The sequence below is a fragment of the Mirounga angustirostris genome, unplaced genomic scaffold, assembly GCF_029215605.1.
Source record: "Mirounga angustirostris isolate CCGP_5_RB_7025 unplaced genomic scaffold, mMirAng1.0.hap1 SCAF_8, whole genome shotgun sequence".
NCBI lineage: Eukaryota > Metazoa > Chordata > Mammalia > Carnivora > Phocidae > Mirounga > Mirounga angustirostris.
The window spans coordinates 76,713,897-76,731,605 of NW_026991716.1; the positions used below are offsets into that span (position 1 = coordinate 76,713,897).

Sequence of the window (17,709 nt, forward strand, 5' to 3'; positions counted from 1 at the left end):
GCTCTCTCTCTCTCTCTCTCAAATAAATAAATGGAATCTTAAAAAATTTTTTTTCTTGTAAGGCTGTTTTAGTGGTGATGAATTCTTTCAGCTTTTGTTTAGGAAAGTCTTTATCTCTCATTCGATTCTGAATAATAAACTTGCTGGGCAGAATATTCTTGGTTGTAGGTTTTTTTTTTCCAGTACTTTGAATATATCACGTCACTTCCTCTGGCCTGGAAAGTTTCTAAAAAATCAGCTGATAGCCTTATTGGGGTTTCCTTGAATGTTACTAGTTACTTTTGCTGCTTTTGAAATTCTCTTTATCTTTACTCTTTGACATTTTAATTATGTGTCATGGTGTGGATCTCCTTTGGGTTCATTTTGTTTAGAACTCTCTGTGCTTCCTGAACCTGGTGTCTGTTTTCCTCCCCCAGCGCAGGGAAGTTTTTAGCTATCTCTTCACATAAGTTTTCTGTTCCGTTCTGTCTTTCTCTTCCTTCTGGGATGCCTATAATGCAAATGTTTGTGGTTGTCAAAGAGATCCCTTCACCTATCATTATTTTTTAAAATTATTTTTTCTTCTTTTGTTCAGTTTGGGTGCTTTCCATTACCTCATCTTCCAGATTCCAGATCCATTCTTCCTCATCCTCTATTCTGTTGGTTCCTTATATTGTGTTTTTCATTTTAGTTACTATATTCTTCTCTGATTGGTTCTTTTTATATTTTCTGTTTCTTTGTTGAGGTTCTGAAGTCATCCTCTTCTGTGCAGCTGGTGAGCATCTTTAAGACCATTACTTTGAACTCTTATCAGGCAGATTGGCTACCTCCGTTTCATTTAGTTCTTCTTTTGTTCATTTGTTTGAAGTATATTCCTCTGTCTCCTCGTTTGCTTGACTTTCTGCTTTTGTTTCTTGGGCAGAATCAGGCAAAACAGCTACCTATCCTAAACTTGAAGGAATGGTCTTATGTATGGTAATCCACTCTGCAGAGTGTGTATGCTTGGTGACTTTGGCTGGCTGGCAGAACTGTGGCTGGTGTGGCCTGGCGGGGCGGTGGTCTCCGGGCTCTCTGCACTGGGGCTTAGTGGCATGGCCTGAACTGAAGTGGGTGCAAATTGGGGCAGTCCTGGGGCTCTCTGTGCCAAAGGCCTCATGGCAGGTCAGTTGAAGCTGAAGTGTGGGTATAGGGATGTCCCGGAGCTCTCTATGAGGAGGGTGCCCTGGCAGACCAGCGGAAGCTGAAGTGGGTGCAAGGTGATGTGTTGCAGGGTGCTCTTCACGGGATGTACCCTGGCACGTCATCTGGAGCCACAGGGGAGTGCGGGGGAGGTCTCAGGGCACTGTGTTGAGTGTGCCCTGGCAAGTCACTGGGAGTTGGAGCGACGTGGGCCTGGAGTGTCCAAGGTGCTTTGCGTCTGTGTCGCCTTGGCAACATGGCTGGAGCTGTCGTGAGCCCTGACCAGGGTGTCCACGTGTGTGCCATGCTGGGGCTGCCTTGGTGGGACAGCTCGGGCTGGTGTGGGTTAGGGCAGGGCCCACTGACATGGCAGGATGCCTGGAGTGCCCAGGCCCTGCTCCCATCTGCGATATCAAGGTGATGGGGGAACAGAGACTCTGGTGCTTGCCGGCCCTCCTGACTCGAGAGCTTTCCGACGGCTCCCCCGACATCTGGCAGGGCTCTGGTGCCTTTGTATTCTAGTTGCCCTTTTACATCCAGGCTTTTCTTCTGTGCACCAGGACAGACAAATCTTTCCACGTTTGCTCAGTACTCTCTGCACTACAGTTCAGTGTTGGGGGGGTCCCTTTGGTACCATGTCTCTGCCTTCCTGTTCTCTATATGGTTTATTTTCTGTGGCACAGAAACTGCTCAGTCATCCCCCAGGGCTTTAGGAGGAATTGCTCTATAAATAGGTGTAGATTTGGTGGGTCTGTGGAGGAGATTAAGGGCCTTACGACCTCCCCATCTTGGACCCGAAGAGCCCTTGTCATCTTTGTAACTATGTTTAAATTTAGTAATGTCTTCGACATCCTGAGTTTTGTTGTGCTATTTAAGACAATGTACTCTTCTGTATATGGAGCTAAACATATCATTTGTTTTTGTCTAGTACATGGTTTATTTATTTATTTTTACCTCCAGTATAGTGAACAGTGTTATATTTCAGGTGTACTATAGAGTGGTTTAACAATCTCACACATCACCCAGTGGTCATCCCAAGGAGTTCATTCCTAAATCCCCATCACCTATTTCACCCAAACCCCCACCCACCTCCCTAAGTTACACCTTAGGTTAACTTAATACTAGGTCTGCATTGGCTCAAGTTGTAGATTTACTGTGTGTTCAGTCTCTTCAACCCCTTAGGACTTTAACAAATGAGAAAAAGAAGGCTTGACTACACAGAAACATATGCTCAAGGATTGTGAAAACCTAGAGTTCGATGAATACTAGATGAAACCTTAAGTTAGGTCACCTTAAGTTATATATTTTTGCTTCCAGCTTTTTTCACCTAATTTGATGTCCTGAGCACTTTCCCATGTCCTTTGCTTCATAATAGTCCAGCATATTAATACAACAGTTTATTTAACTATTCCTTTTTATTAGACTTTAAAGTTGCTTATAGTTTTTCACTCTTATAAATAACGCTATGATGGACATTTATGTGCGTAAATGTTTGCTTTTTTTTTTTTTTTTTAAGATTTTATTTATTTATTTGACAGAGAGAGACACAGCGAGAGAGGGAACACAAGCAGGGGGAGTGGGAGAGGGAGAAGCAGACTCCCCACTGAGCAGGGAGCCTGATGTGGGACTCAATCCCAGGACTCTGGGATCATGACCTGAGCCGAAGGCAGACGCTTAACGACTGAGCCACCCAGGTGCCCCATGCGTAAACGTTTGCTTTTCAAGTTATTTGCTCAGATTTAGGATAACTGGGTCCAGAGTTAAGAATATGTTTAAGGCTCTTGACAAATATTAGTAATCTACTTAACAGAAAGGTTGTGTGAATTTATATCCAACAGGCAGGATAGGATATAAATTGAGTCTCTGTCTCAAACTTTTGCTGTCATTAATATTACCATTTTTCAAGTTTTTGTCGAATTAAGAATACTGTTTAATTCTTGTTTCCTTGTTTGTTGGTGAGGTAGAACATTTTGGGTTTATTTGCTATTTGTACTTCATGGAAAGCGCCTTCAAGAAATCTTTTCCTAATGCCATAATATATTAGTTAAGACTGTCTTATAAATAAAACCCACTTCGGCTAGCCTAAGCCCAGAGAGGAAATGTGTTAGATAAATGCTGGATCTTCTCAAGGACCTCGCTTCATTTCAAGGAGGGTGACAGATGGGGGTGTGGAACCTTCGTCCTAATTCCTAACCACAGGTAAAGGACCCTGGTGTGGCACGAGTCAGGCACTCCTGCGTGAATCAGTCAGCCATGCCCTGGAACAAAGCTCTGTCAACACGGTTGCTCTTGACAGAGGATAAGGAGGTAGGGGAGTAGGCCAATCCTAGAAAACAGGAGAGCGGCTCACAGGAAAACATGAGGGCTGAAGGAACGAAACAGAAGGTGCTCACCACATCTCCGGAACCTACTGCTCTATTAGTTTTTTGAGCATCATGTGTGTCCCTGACGAGAGAGCTCAGCAGCGAGCCCTCGTGGGCTGGCCCCTGCTAACAAAGTTCCTTTCCCCTGTTTGGACCTTGTCAAAGCAGTGGAAGTTTGGCTTTCCTGGGTGTTAGGGCCCTATGGGAAATGTCACGATGTTGGGGGGACCTAGGAGGGCATGACTGAAAGGGGACAATCATCTGTTCTCTGACACACACACTTTAATTTCCCCCCCTTCTTCACACTTGCTTTGACTACTTTCAGCGAAGCACTAAGGGGGTTGGCTCATTAAGAACACTGGATAAAAGCGCTGAGCATTCAGCTGCTTTTGCTGCCTCACAGGCAGCCACTAACATTTAAGGGTGGGGTGTTAAAAATTAATAGAAAGGATAATTAAGATCAGGTACAGCTGCATACTTCTAGAAGTAGTTTTTCCTTTCAATAATAGTTTTGGAAATAATGTTCTAAAACATATAAAAATTCTATGTACAAGGTCTGTTGGCTTATGTTGTAGATTTACTGTGTGTTCAGTCTCTTCAACCCCTTAGGACTTTAACAAATGAGGAAAAAAAGCCTTGAATAACACAGAAACATGCTGAGGGATTGTGAGAACCGAGAGTTCGATGAATACTAGATGAAACTAGGATAAAAGAGAAGTGGAGGCTTGCTTCTGTTCTCTCTGGCCCCTGCTTGGTCCCCCAGAGCCCCGTCTCAGGAGTCAGGAGTCCGCGCCCCATCCTTAGATCATGTCAGTCCTGTGCTCTTTGCCCGCTGAATCCTAGATGCGTGTTCTGGACAAGCTGATGGTCGAGCGGCTCGCAGCGGAGAGAACGGAGTGCGTGACCCGCCTGCAGCAGCATTCAGACACCGAGAAGCACGAGGGGGAGAAACGACAGGTGAAAACCAGGATGCGTCGTTAGCTGGGTATTTACTGCACCTCTCCACTGAGTTAAGACTTGGACCCATCGTTGGAAACCCAGGGGCCAAGAACCCATAAAAGCATTTGTATTATGTAGCATGTCCTTTTTAATGTCCTTTTATTCATTTATATAATGCATAGAAAAGAACATGTAGTTCAGTCCATTTGTTGCTGAATATTCTGGTAATTGGTGGAGACTGAAACGTTCATAGAATACGCTGGGGAAGATGTGGTCTCTGCTTGGAATCTCTTCTATGTATTGTGCATTTGTTAGGCATTGCTCTGTTGTTGAGCTAGAGTTGTTTCCTGCCCTTGGGGAGTTCGTCTACCTAAGAACAACACACATAAAATGAGTCCTTGTTGAGTGTGTGAGAGTTCATGCTCCTGAACAGCCAAAAATTCTTGATTTGTAAGATTTGGGAAGCTTTGGGTGTTCAAGGTGTCTCTTGCCCTAAGTCACTCAAAGATTATAGAAACTATCAGGTTTGGTGCTGGGTGAATCCTGGTCTACACAGGGCAGCAGAGAAGGCTGTGTGGCTGTGGGAGTGGAGGGAATCCACAGCTTTTAGGCTTGTCAAGATGATATCCTGAACTTTCATAATTGAAGAGTCCACTCTTGATGCTTTCATTCATAAACCACATGTCCAATTCACCTAATCATTTGTGCGGGTTTGTTTTTGTTTTTGTTTTTGTAGATGTCATTGGTGGATGAATTAAAAACCTGGTGCATGTTAAAGATTCAGAATCTGGAGCTGAAGCTTTCTGGAGATTCTAGGGCCTCTAGGACCAAATCCGTACCATCTACTTACGAGTCCTCTACAGGTAACGCGTGTGCAGAGAGAGCCATTCCATCCAAAGGTGGTAAAACCCCCCGAGATTGTTCTCTGCTGTATCCAAAGGCAGCCCCTAGGATATAGGGCTGTGGAAAACACTGGAGTCTAAATTCTATAGGGCTGAGAACTTACTTTGGTTACTGCTGTACTTTCAGTTACTATACGGTAATAAGGTACTCCTATTTAAGTATTCAGACATTTCTGAATAAAGGAATAATCAAGAATTGTTGACTGGTGATAGCAGTGTTTCAGGTACAATGTTGATGGTGTCAGAGTGGGTCCCAAAGATGAAGAGTGAGGAATGAACATCTGTCTCCTCAGCAGGCTCCTTGCCCTGGCCCTTGAGCTGCTTTCTACTTGATCAGCCTTTGACCTTTGTCCAACTGTGTAAAACCTCCATAAACAGCAGTTCATATATTGAAGCCCCAGGTGCTAGATAGAGATCTTTCAAGCAAAGTGTCTTTTCATTAGCCGCAGTGATTATACTCCGTGCTAATTTTGAGGACATTTAGAACCTTCGTAATTAGGCCTCTGTGAGGGATTTTGATATGTCATGTGTATTATGTTATTATAGGCCATTTCTGGAACTGGGGTTTTATCTTCTTTGTGCCCATAACATTGGGGAAATCCTGGGCAAATTTTTCATGCTAGGTCTAGTTATGGAACTTGGCTGGAGCTCTGGGTATAGAGAGCTAGTAACTGGGGCTATGGTGTGGAAAAGGCCCAGAAATTAGGGAATGGGCAGATTCATTCTCATCTATGCATACCCAGTTCTGTTCTGGAGATACTTGGTGAGCTGTGTCATCCTTAGCAATCACAAAATTACCCAGAGCTTTCGAAGCTTTCTAACTGGCTAAAGGAAAGGCCAGCAACTTTTTTGGCTTAGATGCCACTGGTGTCGTTAATCCGTGAAAGCCCTGACAAGTCAAAATGATCATCGGGGGGAAGTGGAAGTGGGGAGGGCAGAGGAGAAATTGCACATGGTGGTTGGCAGTTGGGAAGGCTGATGGTTGACAGGATTAACCAGGACTCTGAAATGCCGACCCAGAGCCACGGGACTGTGTGAATGTGGTTTTGTTTTCCTTCTGAAACTAGGTGTGGATCAATCAGTGGTCACTGCAGGTCCAGTAGCAGCTTCTGACAGTTCTCCTCAGGTGGTGAGGCCCAAGGAAAAGGCCTTCAACCCCACGGCTCCCCAGAGAACACAGCAGGAGCTGTCTTCCTCAGACTGTATGGGTTCCCGGCTGAGGAATGTCAAGGTCCAGACAGCCTTGCTACCCTTGAAAGAGGCAGCCAAATGTGATCAGCAGGCTGGGCCCTGTGTAGACAGAGGCACCCAAACCAGGAAGTCTGGGAAAAGCGGGCAAACAAGGCATCGGACCCAGCACCCAGCACCCAGCAACCCCTGTGGGCCGCCACCAGCAACAGGCAGCGAGCAGACCGCCCCTCACACTCGAGATGCCTCCCAAGCTCTGGAGATTACCCAGTACTTTTTTGAGGCTGTTTCTACCCAGATGGAAAAGTGGTATGAAAGGAAGATTGAGGAAGCACGAAGCCAAGCCAGTCAGAAGGCCCAGCAAGACAAGGCCACGCTGAAGGAACATATTAAAAGCTTAGAAGAAGAACTTGCTAAACTAAGGACAAAGGTGCAGAAGGACAATTAGGACCTGGGGCGTGGCACAAGAAGGGATTCTTGATGATTGCTGGCTTTGCAGCTCTAGAAGAGCTAGGCCCAAGGTGTCCATTATTGTGCACGCAGTGGACTTGTCTTTCAAAAAAAGTCAAATTTCTGAGATGTGCCAGACCCATGCTTCCTATGCCCTGAAGTTATGACGACTTCAACAATGAGACTGAAACCAGGGGACGCTTGCTTAGTTTCAGGTGTCATTACAAAGTCATAACCTCAGTCCAGGCTCATCTGAGGTTCGAAAGCTCAGATTAAGTGAGCCACGCTTAGAAACTGACGATCTGTAGAGTCTAAACCCTAAAATTCAGGATGTATGAAATAATACAAATCAAAGGGAAGAAGAAAAACGAATCCCTTGTGAACGCCAGTAGTCATTCATGTGACGCGCACTTGCTGGGCCCAGACGGGCATCTTTCTGTGAGCGCTGTGGCTGAGATGCGCAAAGTTCCCTCTCAATTCCTACTTCTCAAAAGGCTGACCTTTTAACCAGATGAAAACTTATCAAATAGATTTTGAGGAGAAAAAGATTTTCATAATGTCACTAGATCCAGCATATCTTAAAATATTTTGCAAAGTCGGAGGGTATTTAAAATAATGAGGAACTGGCAAAAAGCACTGGGAATATTTGTTAATAAACTCAAATGAGAAAGGTTCAAATCATTGGGTCATTGTTTCTGTATTTTCAGCCAACATACAGCAATACGACAATTGATTAATCCTGATTTTAAAGATTAATGGAAAAACATTCATTTAACAATTACCTGAAGCTTCTATCCTTAATCACACCCAATTATCCAAGAGTACCTTTCTAAATTTGAGCTTTTTGATCTACATTTTATAAAGAAGTAAGGCTATTTCTTGAAAGTATTTCACTTCTAATTGTGTCTGGTCATTGAAGAGCCTCAAAAGTTTCCCACTGCTTTGCAGTGATTCTGTCAAGGTAAAATAATTCAATAACTTGATCTAGACCCCACTGTTTCCCAGCTTTGTGGAGCCCCAAGGATTTTACTCTGCTCTGTGGTGTATACAAAGTTATAAAAGTAGCTTGGGTATGTTGAAATTTTGGATTTCTCCGCTTCTTGTCCCTTGGTATGTGGGATTATATTCATCTCCTCCAGATTCCATGTATGCACAGAAATCTCCATTCTGTTTCCAACAACACAGGAACTGAGTAACTATTGTCTCTAACGTTGAATAAAATGTTGCTCATTGAGCCAAAGAGAAAATGATTTCCTGACATGGGCACACCCAGAAAAACACAGTATGTTTATAGTCCCTTTGTTTTTGCCTAATCAAGCTCGCGGTTATTTTTAATAGTGACAATCTATGAACAGAGGCATTCCTAACAAATCTAGATCTAGATGTAGCTCACCATTACACAACCCAGATAGGGAATCAATTTAATGTCCTCTCGAGCTGATGTTCATGTCTGTGAGCTTGTCTTGTTCCTCAACTACCATTCAGGATGTGGTGGTGTTCCCGAGACTCCTGTTACCCTCGGTGGGGAGGCGCCTTCTCTCTTCATTCCCCTCTGTGCCCCCAGGCAGAACCACGCAACTGCAGTGGGATGGTGCCTTCGGTGTCTCTCGGGTCATGGGCAGCTTTAGAATCCTTCCTCAACACACATCAGTTTCTTGAGAACTGCCTGATACTCAAGAGATGAAATCCTGAGATACTCCGTAAGTTGTAGTCTAAGCAGTTCTTCCCACTTACCACATATCTCCTGTTACCCAAGGAGTATCCTTGTTGAGAAATGCCTGAAAACAAATTTTATCTTGACCATAGAGTGCTTTGGAAGGAAGTATTTTGATTATGTAACCTCTACCCATCAGAAGCAGGCAGCTTATCATTATGAACTGGGTGTTTTTGTCCAAGTCACAGGGAAGAGACGAGGGAGGAATGAGAAGAGTCGAAGGCACCTGGTCTGGCCGATTACATGGATCCTTCTCTAACCGAAGGGAACCCAGTAGAGGCAAGGAAACAGAACACCATCAGTTGGCCTCCTAACACAAACCAGTGGCAGCATCTCAAGACCAACAGCTTATTTTATGGGTTTTTATTCTTTAGTATTGTCAAAAATTCAACTTCGGGTCTGATGGGTATCTTTCCTTATTTTTCCCTTAGGCTATCTGCTAAAATGAGCAAATGCCATGATAGTACTCTTCCAAAGAAGCAAAACTATTAACTGAAAGTCTGTCATGTGGGTCGTGTTTGAAACGGAGACTGGAACTTTCAATAGCTATGGGGGAAAATGTAAAACACAGAAAGGTTGTGTAATACTGAAGTGGGGTTTTTATTAATGAATTATTGCATTGAGTAAAGTAAAATCTGTGGTTAGACTGAATATAGTTCTAATCTTACTTTTGACTTCGGGAGCCCAAAATAAAGGAATTGATGTTTTCATGCTTAAATCTTTTTTTTTTTTTTTTCCAGTCAAGCGCTGATACTTGAGAGGTATGTTGTCTTCTATTTAATATTTTTATTACCTTGAATTTGTCTCTTTCAAGCATTAAACATGGTTCTCAACACTATGGATATTAAAATCCTTATTTAAAAAATGAAAATGTGACTGTTTAGTGTATATTTTCGTTTGTGTGGTTAATCAAATTTACGGTTCCCAGAAAGAGTGCCTTCATGCAGGCATACTTTACCTTGTTTTGATAGAAGGGTAACTTCTGGTAAATACATCTGCTTTAGAGTAGAGACCAGGTGTACTGCATGAAAAATAAATTTTTCAAAAGCCAATAATATGGAAATATTTCTCAGTACAAGCTTTAATGTTTTGTTTAGACTGCTGACCTTTTAGAAAATACTGAACTGAGAGAACAAAACCTCACTTATAACTATATGCAGGCAAAATAACATTTTCTAACAAATTATTCATAAAAGCTAAATACATTTCCTGTGATATAAAAGCCAAATCAATTAAGATTTAGAAGACAAAACCAGTGACCTTTTAGAATACTTATAAGGAAAAAAATTTAAATTGTTTTCTGTTGTGATTTTTTTTTTTTTTTTTTTAAGATTTTATTTATTTATTTGACAGAGACACAGCGAGAGAGGGAACACAAGCAGGGGGAGTGGGAGAGGGAGAAGCAGGCTCCCAAGGAGCAGGGAGCCCGATGCGGGACTCGATCCCAGGATCCTGGGATCATGACCTGAGCTGAAGGCAGACGCTTAACGACTGAGCCACCCAGGCGCCCCCTGTTGTGATTTTAAAGGGAAATATTCTTCTGTAATATTGTCAAAATACGGCGATAAATATGAATATATTAAATCCATGAGACACATAACCAGGAAACAGCAGTTTTCCTAATGCAAACCAGAGTGGGTAAAAAGCAATTTCCTCTTCCTAGTAAACAAAAATAGCAAATTTAATCCTGAATTTCTCAAATGCCTGACTCAAGGAAGGAAATAGGCTGCGGCGATTTCTAGTTTGGCACAAAGTGACAATTTGCTTTTGATTCTGCTTAGACCTTACTCTACATAATCCCAGTTTTTTCCCACGGTAGATGTGAACTGTTTCCTTCTGTTGTTTGACTAGCGTTTTTCTTCCGTAAGAGACAATTTAGGTAAGTGGGGGTCTCAGCCTCTCCTGAGTGTCTACTTGTGTGACTCCAGTAATAGAGACACCAAAGAATATGTGCTGCTTTTCCCCAAATATTATAACGTCCTCTGCAGGCCCACCCACAGCAATGCCTGTGCTGAGTTCAGAAACTTCCAACCAGATGGCACACTTCAAAAAAGGTAATGACGTAGGGACAGTCAGTATGCTAAATAATACCCCTAGCCACTTATCCTCATGCTAGAAAGCTTTGGTATTTAAAAAGTTTTAATATAAAGATTTGACTTATTGTAGTTCAAATACATAAACTGAACATCCAAGTACTTTAAACTTTGGGAACAAAACTTTAACATTCAAACAAGAGTATAGTTACGGGTTTTTTTGTTTTGTTTTAGAGGGCGGGTAGGGGATGAGGGAGAGGGAGAATCTTAAGCAGGCTCCATGCTCAGCACAGAGCCTGATGCAGGGCTCGATCTCACCACCCTGAGATCATGACCTGAGCCAAAATCGAGAGTCGGACGCTTAACTGACTCAGCCACCGAGGTGCCCCCACATGAGTATAGTTCACAGGGAATATCCAGAAAGGTAATTGTTGTCTAAGCCAGAACACTGATAAAGATGCTAAATAAAATGTGTTTCACCAGGAGTTCAAACCTGGCCAACATTTTAATGAGCATGGTTCCATATGGGAGGAGAAATTGTTGTTTAGCCTGAGATTTATTTAGCACTCAAATGCTGTCCATTACTAAGATTATAATAATCTTAGCGTCTGGAAGATGAACATTCAGTTTGCAGTGTTTTGCCCAATTTAAAAAACAAAACAAATCCCAAGTTAGGTTTTCTTGTAGTCTGGTATTTGTATCTTACAAACTTAAACCACAAATGCTCTTACATCTTTGACATACACCACTAGGAAGAACATCACCAAGTCATGGACTTCACCTCCCGAAAGGATGATCTGTAGTGTCAAGATTTTAGATTTACTAGAAATTGCCTGTACTTGAATAGGTAGATCATGCTGCACAAAGAAAAGTGTTCTCTGTTCAGAGACTGCTCACAAATGCTTCTGTTCATCAAATGGCTTTGCAGTAGGTTAACTGATGTACAGCTATGTACAAATCTGATAATTAGCTCAAGCATTTTGAATTAGATTACCCGGCTGAAGAATATTCAGAATTATTTTGTCTTGTGGGCTGAGGCTGTGGGAGGGGCGGGTGGACCCTGGCAATGCAGGCAGGTCATGGACAAACGCCACCATCTGCTTCTCTCTCTCTGGCAGGCAGTCCAGTACTAGGTTAACCATTTATCATTCTGCAAAGCTTCTCCTACATTTTTCAGGTGCTGAGCAGATTCTTGGATTAACTTTTTAGATCTGTTCTGTAAAAGAACAGAGGACATCCGTCTATAGGACCGCCGATCCCACCTCTTCCATAAGTTTTCATTTTCACTAAAGTAATTGTTATAGATTTGGTTGGAATGTCCTCAAGTCAACTTCTCGTCTTCAATGTATTCTTCAAACTCTTTCTTCCTGTCACTGGAAGAGAACCTAATGCACCAAGGATCTTCCCTGATGGTTTCACTTCTTTCTATGTGGATGCTAAGGTAATTGCATTAGTTTCATCCAGACGTTGCCTCTTCTTTTTGGTAAGTTCCTTAATGTGTTCATTAAGCTTCTGTCTCTCCTCTTTCCAACAAAGATCTATATTACCGGTGGTGGTCTTTTCAGGGAATCCTTGGACTACTGGCTCATGACACATCCGAAGAACCTACCTCAACAACCATCAGTAATGCAGAAGGATTTTTTTTCAGGAAAGGTCCAGGGTATCTTCTGAGGTCAGTATACATCCATAGATCTCATACAATTTCTTAAAATAGTGATTTACACAGTATTATACGTCAGTTCTTTATCAGCAAAAAAATCAGTAAAGCCTTTACTAAAGTATAATTCACATATCCCACATGCAAAATATATGATTCAACGGACTTTGGTATATTCAGAGTTGTGCAACCCACACCCCCAACTTTAGAATGTTTTCATCACCCAGAAAAGAAACCCCATATCCATTTGCAATTACTTTCCATGCTATCCACACCCTGGGGAACCACCTCTTTCTTCCTATTTTAGATGCTTCATATAAATGGAATCCTACAATATGTGATCTTTTGTGACTGGTCTCTGGTACATCCATGTATCAGTACTTCATTCCTTTTTATTGCTAGATAATATTCTACAGACATCTTATTTAATCATTTATCAGATGATGGGCATTTGGATTGCTTCTACTTCTTGGCTATTATGAATAATGCTGCTATGAATATTCCTATACAAGTTTTCTTATAGAAAGATTTTCAGTTCTCTTGGTTATAAACCTAGGAGGAAACTGCTGAACTGTTTGGTAACTTAATCTTTTAAGCAACTGACAGTCTGTGTTCCAAGTGGCTGTGCCATTTGATATTCCCACAGCATGTATGAGGGGTCCAGTTTCCCTATATCTTTACCAACATTCGCTTAACTGTTTTTAATTATAGTTATTCCAGTGGATGTGGTACTGTTTCAATGTGGTTTTAATTTGCATTTCCCAGAGGGTTAATGGTAGTGCTGACCACTTGTACTGGTTTTTGCTGCTTGAACTGCTGACACATCCAAAAACATTTTCAAAATGCAGGGTATGTTTTTCAGTGTTAAGGCAATTGTTCTGATGTGCTTTTGTTTGCTCTGACATGCCATGCTCCATGTTCTGACATTTTCCCAAGTACTGTACAGTTTGACTTGCTTTTAGGCTGCCCATCGAGTCTAATTAATACACATGGAAACTTTGAAAGTCTTTCAGAATAATGCTATCGTTAAGATTTTGCCAAAGCAAGGGTTTTTTCTAACTCTTTGAGCTGCATATTGCCTTGAGTAATCATCATCCGGATTGTATCCTGTAGAAGAAAGTGAAAGCTGGTCACTGTTTTACTTGGTTAAACAAGGTACGGCTCTATCATTTCATTTATTATTCAGGGACCAACACTGAGAATTGGAACCACTGTTAGGAAAGCCCCAAACTGACGACAAAGGGTGCACAGTGTCTGACATGCTTTTGTAAACCCCAGTCCTCATACTTCCCAAACCATCATGCTGTCCTATTTATAATCTTTCCCTGTGTGTGTATGTATGGTTTAACAGAAAAGTCAGGTGATGCTACTGTAAAGATTGTAAAATTTCAATTATCATTTGAGTGGAAAATTGGTAACATTAAAGGAATGATCAAGATGTACGTACATCTCCATGATCCTTATATTCCAAAATGTCTATTGAACTTTAAAAAAAGTAATAATACAAAATGGTCAGGGCCTGTCCTCACCATGATCTTGTTCTCACCTCTCGGGTGGCACTTTTGTTTCTTTTGAATTCTTCCCTTGCCCAGTCCTTCAGGTATTTTCGATCAGAATCATTTGGCACTTCCCGAATTGCTTGCAAAATCCTTCTGTAGAGAAGGAGAACTTGTTGCCTTCTCATGAACTGTAGAGGGGAGGAGAAATGTCAATTACAACTGCAAAATCTACAGCCCAGAGGGCTTTACTTTAGGAATCTACTAAATAGATGACTTCTCTTTGGTCCTCAATTTTGAAAAGGGCAAAAAAGAACTTCTCTTTTAAGAAAAAGGCAAAAAGTGTATTTGGGCGGTTTGCTTACTCCTTTGTCAAACCTAAGAAACCCTTAACATCGAAAGATAACCAATGAGCAGAAAAAGAACTACCAGCTACTAGCGGCTGTAACTACAGTAACAGCACTTTTTTCTAAAACCAATGCAGGCAATCCCACTCTTTACCATAGCTCAGGACGACAGACGTAACAGTCTTCACCGTGGCCAAGGCATTAAAGCTCCGAGACCCACAGCCCGCCCGCCTCACGAACCCGGGGCCAGAGGGCAGCCCCCTCCTCCCCGACCCTCCTCCCCACCCCCACCGCCGGCTTCCGCATCACGAAGTCCCGCCCCCGCGACCCACTCCGCAGGGTGGGCTGGAGGGAGAGATGGATAATCGAGATCAGATCCTGGAAAGGCTGGCGAAAACGGCGCTACCTGCTTTAGCGTTAGCGTCGCCGGTGGTAAGCGGGAAGTGGCCATTTCCTTCAGGTAGCCTCGGTCCCCCCCCCCCGAGCTCCAGTGCGCAGGAGCGGAAGTGGGGGCGTAACCAGGGGGCAGGGCGAGCCGGGTTTCCTGGGAGACGGTTCGCGCCTTACACTCGGCCGCCAAATCCCCCCGCAGTCCGGCTGAACTGAAGCGGTTGGAACTGGTAATGAGCTAAAAAGCCTTGGGCAGTTTTATCCTAGAATACATTTTCTTGGGGGTGCGAGGGGATAGCAGTTCTTGCGTCGCAAATAGCTGCGATAATAGGAGTGGTAAGGCAACGGGCACAGTTCCTGGCAGTGTGGTTAGCTTTGGGAGTGAGGGGTGAAATTATTTGTGTGTTCCTGTTGGCTTTTTAAATGTGTAGTTAGAAATAAAAATTTAAATGTTTAATTTTAATGTTTGTGTCCTGTTGATGTTTTGTTTTCATCCTGGTCTTTCCTGTTTGCAACCATTTTCCCTGTGGTGGCATCTTCCATGGTTGCCGTTAGTTCATCTTAAATGTAAGGTTATTTTACCAGCAAAAGCGGGTCTATTTGGGAATAGAGAATTGCATTTGGGGACATGCAAGCTATGGCAAAACTGCAGGCAAGCCCAATAAAGGAGAGGAACTTATTTTACGGAGATGGAAGTTGAGAGGGTTTATGAAAAGCCCACTGGGAAAAAGCAAGACTTCTCACGGAGTTGCAAGGGTAGTTGATTTCTTGCAAACTGCGCCTCGCCCATCCCCCCCCCCCCCCCCGCTCGGATCCTGTAATTGATGATCTTTCCTGCTGATCTTCTGTTGGAGTCTGTCATTGACCATTCTTCCTGGGAGTGACATCGAGTGGCCCAGCTTTCCTTCCCAGCCTCCCGACTCTACTTCAGTGAAGTCTCCCTTTATTAATTTTCACACATTAATTCTTAACGACGTTTTAAATGGCCGCTCCATTGGAGTTGTAACAATTTTGTATCACTAAGAATGAGGAACTGAATGTCCCCACAACTTAAGCTTTTATTTCCTAATTGTTTTATCTTCCCAACACACACGTGCCCTTAAGTTATGCAAGTAGTGTTGGTGAATCTTCGCTATATTTTGTCAAATAGAATGGTTCTGAATTAAAATACAGTCAAAAATGTTCATTTGGTTACCCATTTACTGCGCATTTACCTGATTGCCTCACTTGCTGGAATCCTTTGGTGCTCCCTCTTCCTAACTGTGCTCTTTTGGTAACTTCATCTCTCCTGGCCTCCTTCCTCATCTGTAAAGTGGAACAGGATCTACCTCAGAGTTGCATTGTATGTGATGCACTGAAAACAGGACCTGCCACATACACTCCAATGCCTAACTTTCTTGAACATTACCAGGCATTGTATGGGTGATGCTATGACTACTTTTTGAAGTTTTGTCTAATTGGCAATAGCAATTCATTTTCTTATAAAAATTAGTGAGATATCCCTTGCCACTTATTTTATGAATTGTCATGACTGGTCCATTTATGGCGATCAAGGTTTTTACAGTAAATTTATATGGCTTGTTTGCCTGTTCTTTAAAAAATTTGTTTATATAACTTTAAGAAGTCTCTGTATAGTCATGTATTTTTCTTTTGAGGCTTTTCAATTTCATTTTCTCCCCTTTAGAGCTTTGCAATTCTACATTATGTCTTCATTGTTAACTTTAAGTATTTACTCCACCTAGTTTGCTTTATGGCTTGATGTGGATGTCTATCTTTTTTCCAATTGCTAAACTATAATTTTGACACCATTAAATCCTTCTTGGGCTTTGATGCCCATATGGTAAATTTTTTTAGTGTCTGAACAAATTGTTCAGGATTATTTTATGTAAGACTAGTACATTTTATTATTTGGCAGGACTAACACCCTACAGTTTCTTGAGAATCTTTTGTATCCTTTCCCTCCAAATCATCGTAAGATCTTTATTAAAATTGATAGTGTTGTCTTCTCACATTAATTTATAGATTTTTATACTGGTTCTTCCCATCCAGAAACATTCACTCATGTTAGACACAGTAGTACGGTCATGAGTCAGGCTCCCACTTTGGGCAGGAAGACCTAAGACAGGGAAACATACCTGAGGGCTTATCTACTAGGTAGGTGTTTCCAGAAGGGCACATTAGGTAAGAAAATTCCAAAGAACATATAGAACACTGGTATATTCTAGGACCTCTGGTTTGCTGTGACCAGATCAGCTAGTGGTGTGGGGATTCTGGGAGAGAAAGGACAGGAGAGTAATACCTTCTTCACCATAGGGATCTCTTCACAAGAGGGAGCTCTAAAGTGACTTGTCTAGGATACCACCAAAGCAGCCCAGACTACAGATTAAAAACGCTCCAGCTGCAGCACAAGCAGAGCGGAAGGGAAGACAGGATAAAATAAATGTCTAAAAGACCGGACAAGATTGGTGTTTGGATGAAGATAAGAAAGTAAGCCAGCTCTGGAGTTTGAGCTCCAAAGGAGAGCAAGCCTACCCTCAGTGACTCCGTTCGTGATTCAGGTGTGCCCACCCCTAGCACAGTTCCTCCGAGGTCTCCTGGGACTGCTTCCATGCTTCCCAACCCTTTTCCCATCACAGCACAAGCTGAAAAGGGGATTTTGGGGTACCAGCTGGGAAGCTCCAGCTTACATAGTACAATTTCAGAAGTAGGTGATCGATCCCATCCTGGTCAGAATGGTGGTGTCTTTCCCTACCCGACCCATCAGAGGCTACGACCAACGAAATGAGTGGAACAAACATGTCATCTGGAGCAAAATCTTTACAAGTCATTGTGTTTTTCACCAACTTACCCTTTCCTCTGCCGCCAGGCCAGCGTGCGGCAGCTCACCTACCGTGGACGTGAGACACAAAGGAGAAATCCTTATGGCAGTAAGCCACTGACCCTGTGTAGGCCCTGGCAGCACAGCATAAGCCAGGGACAGCCGCCTGATGGAGCAGACAAGATCGTTCCCCTAGCATACCTTTTATACACCTGTCGTGTTCCATTAAGAATGCTCACAAATTCTATCAACAG

The 17,709-nt window shown here is 42.7% G+C and overlaps 2 protein-coding genes across 8 annotated transcripts in view; one reads left to right on the forward strand and one right to left on the reverse strand.

The window, feature by feature from the left end:
* ANKRD6 (ankyrin repeat domain 6) overlaps positions 1 to 7,678 on the forward strand; it is a 185,360-nt gene extending 177,682 nt beyond the window's left edge. For all 7 annotated transcript variants that reach the window (XM_064597869.1, XM_064597871.1, XM_064597873.1 and 4 more), the window contains 3 exons: positions 4,365 to 4,478; positions 5,197 to 5,323; positions 6,430 to 7,678. In XM_064597869.1, coding sequence (XP_064453939.1) covers positions 4,365 to 4,478; positions 5,197 to 5,323; positions 6,430 to 6,998 — 810 coding nt within the window. In that variant the 3' untranslated portion in view covers positions 6,999 to 7,678. The remainder of the gene's footprint in view (positions 1 to 4,364; positions 4,479 to 5,196; positions 5,324 to 6,429) is intronic.
* A 4,832-nt stretch (positions 7,679 to 12,510) lies between these two features.
* Positions 12,511 to 14,740, reverse strand: LYRM2 (LYR motif containing 2). Its single transcript, XM_045866040.3, has 3 exons — positions 14,654 to 14,740; positions 13,951 to 14,091; positions 12,511 to 13,511 (listed from the first exon to the last, which is right to left on the reverse strand). Exons 1-3 carry the CDS (start codon positions 14,696 to 14,698, stop codon positions 13,431 to 13,433), a joined length of 267 nt encoding a protein of 88 aa, XP_045721996.1. The 5' UTR covers positions 14,699 to 14,740; the 3' UTR covers positions 12,511 to 13,430.
* Between the last annotated feature and the right edge of the window lie 2,969 nt (positions 14,741 to 17,709).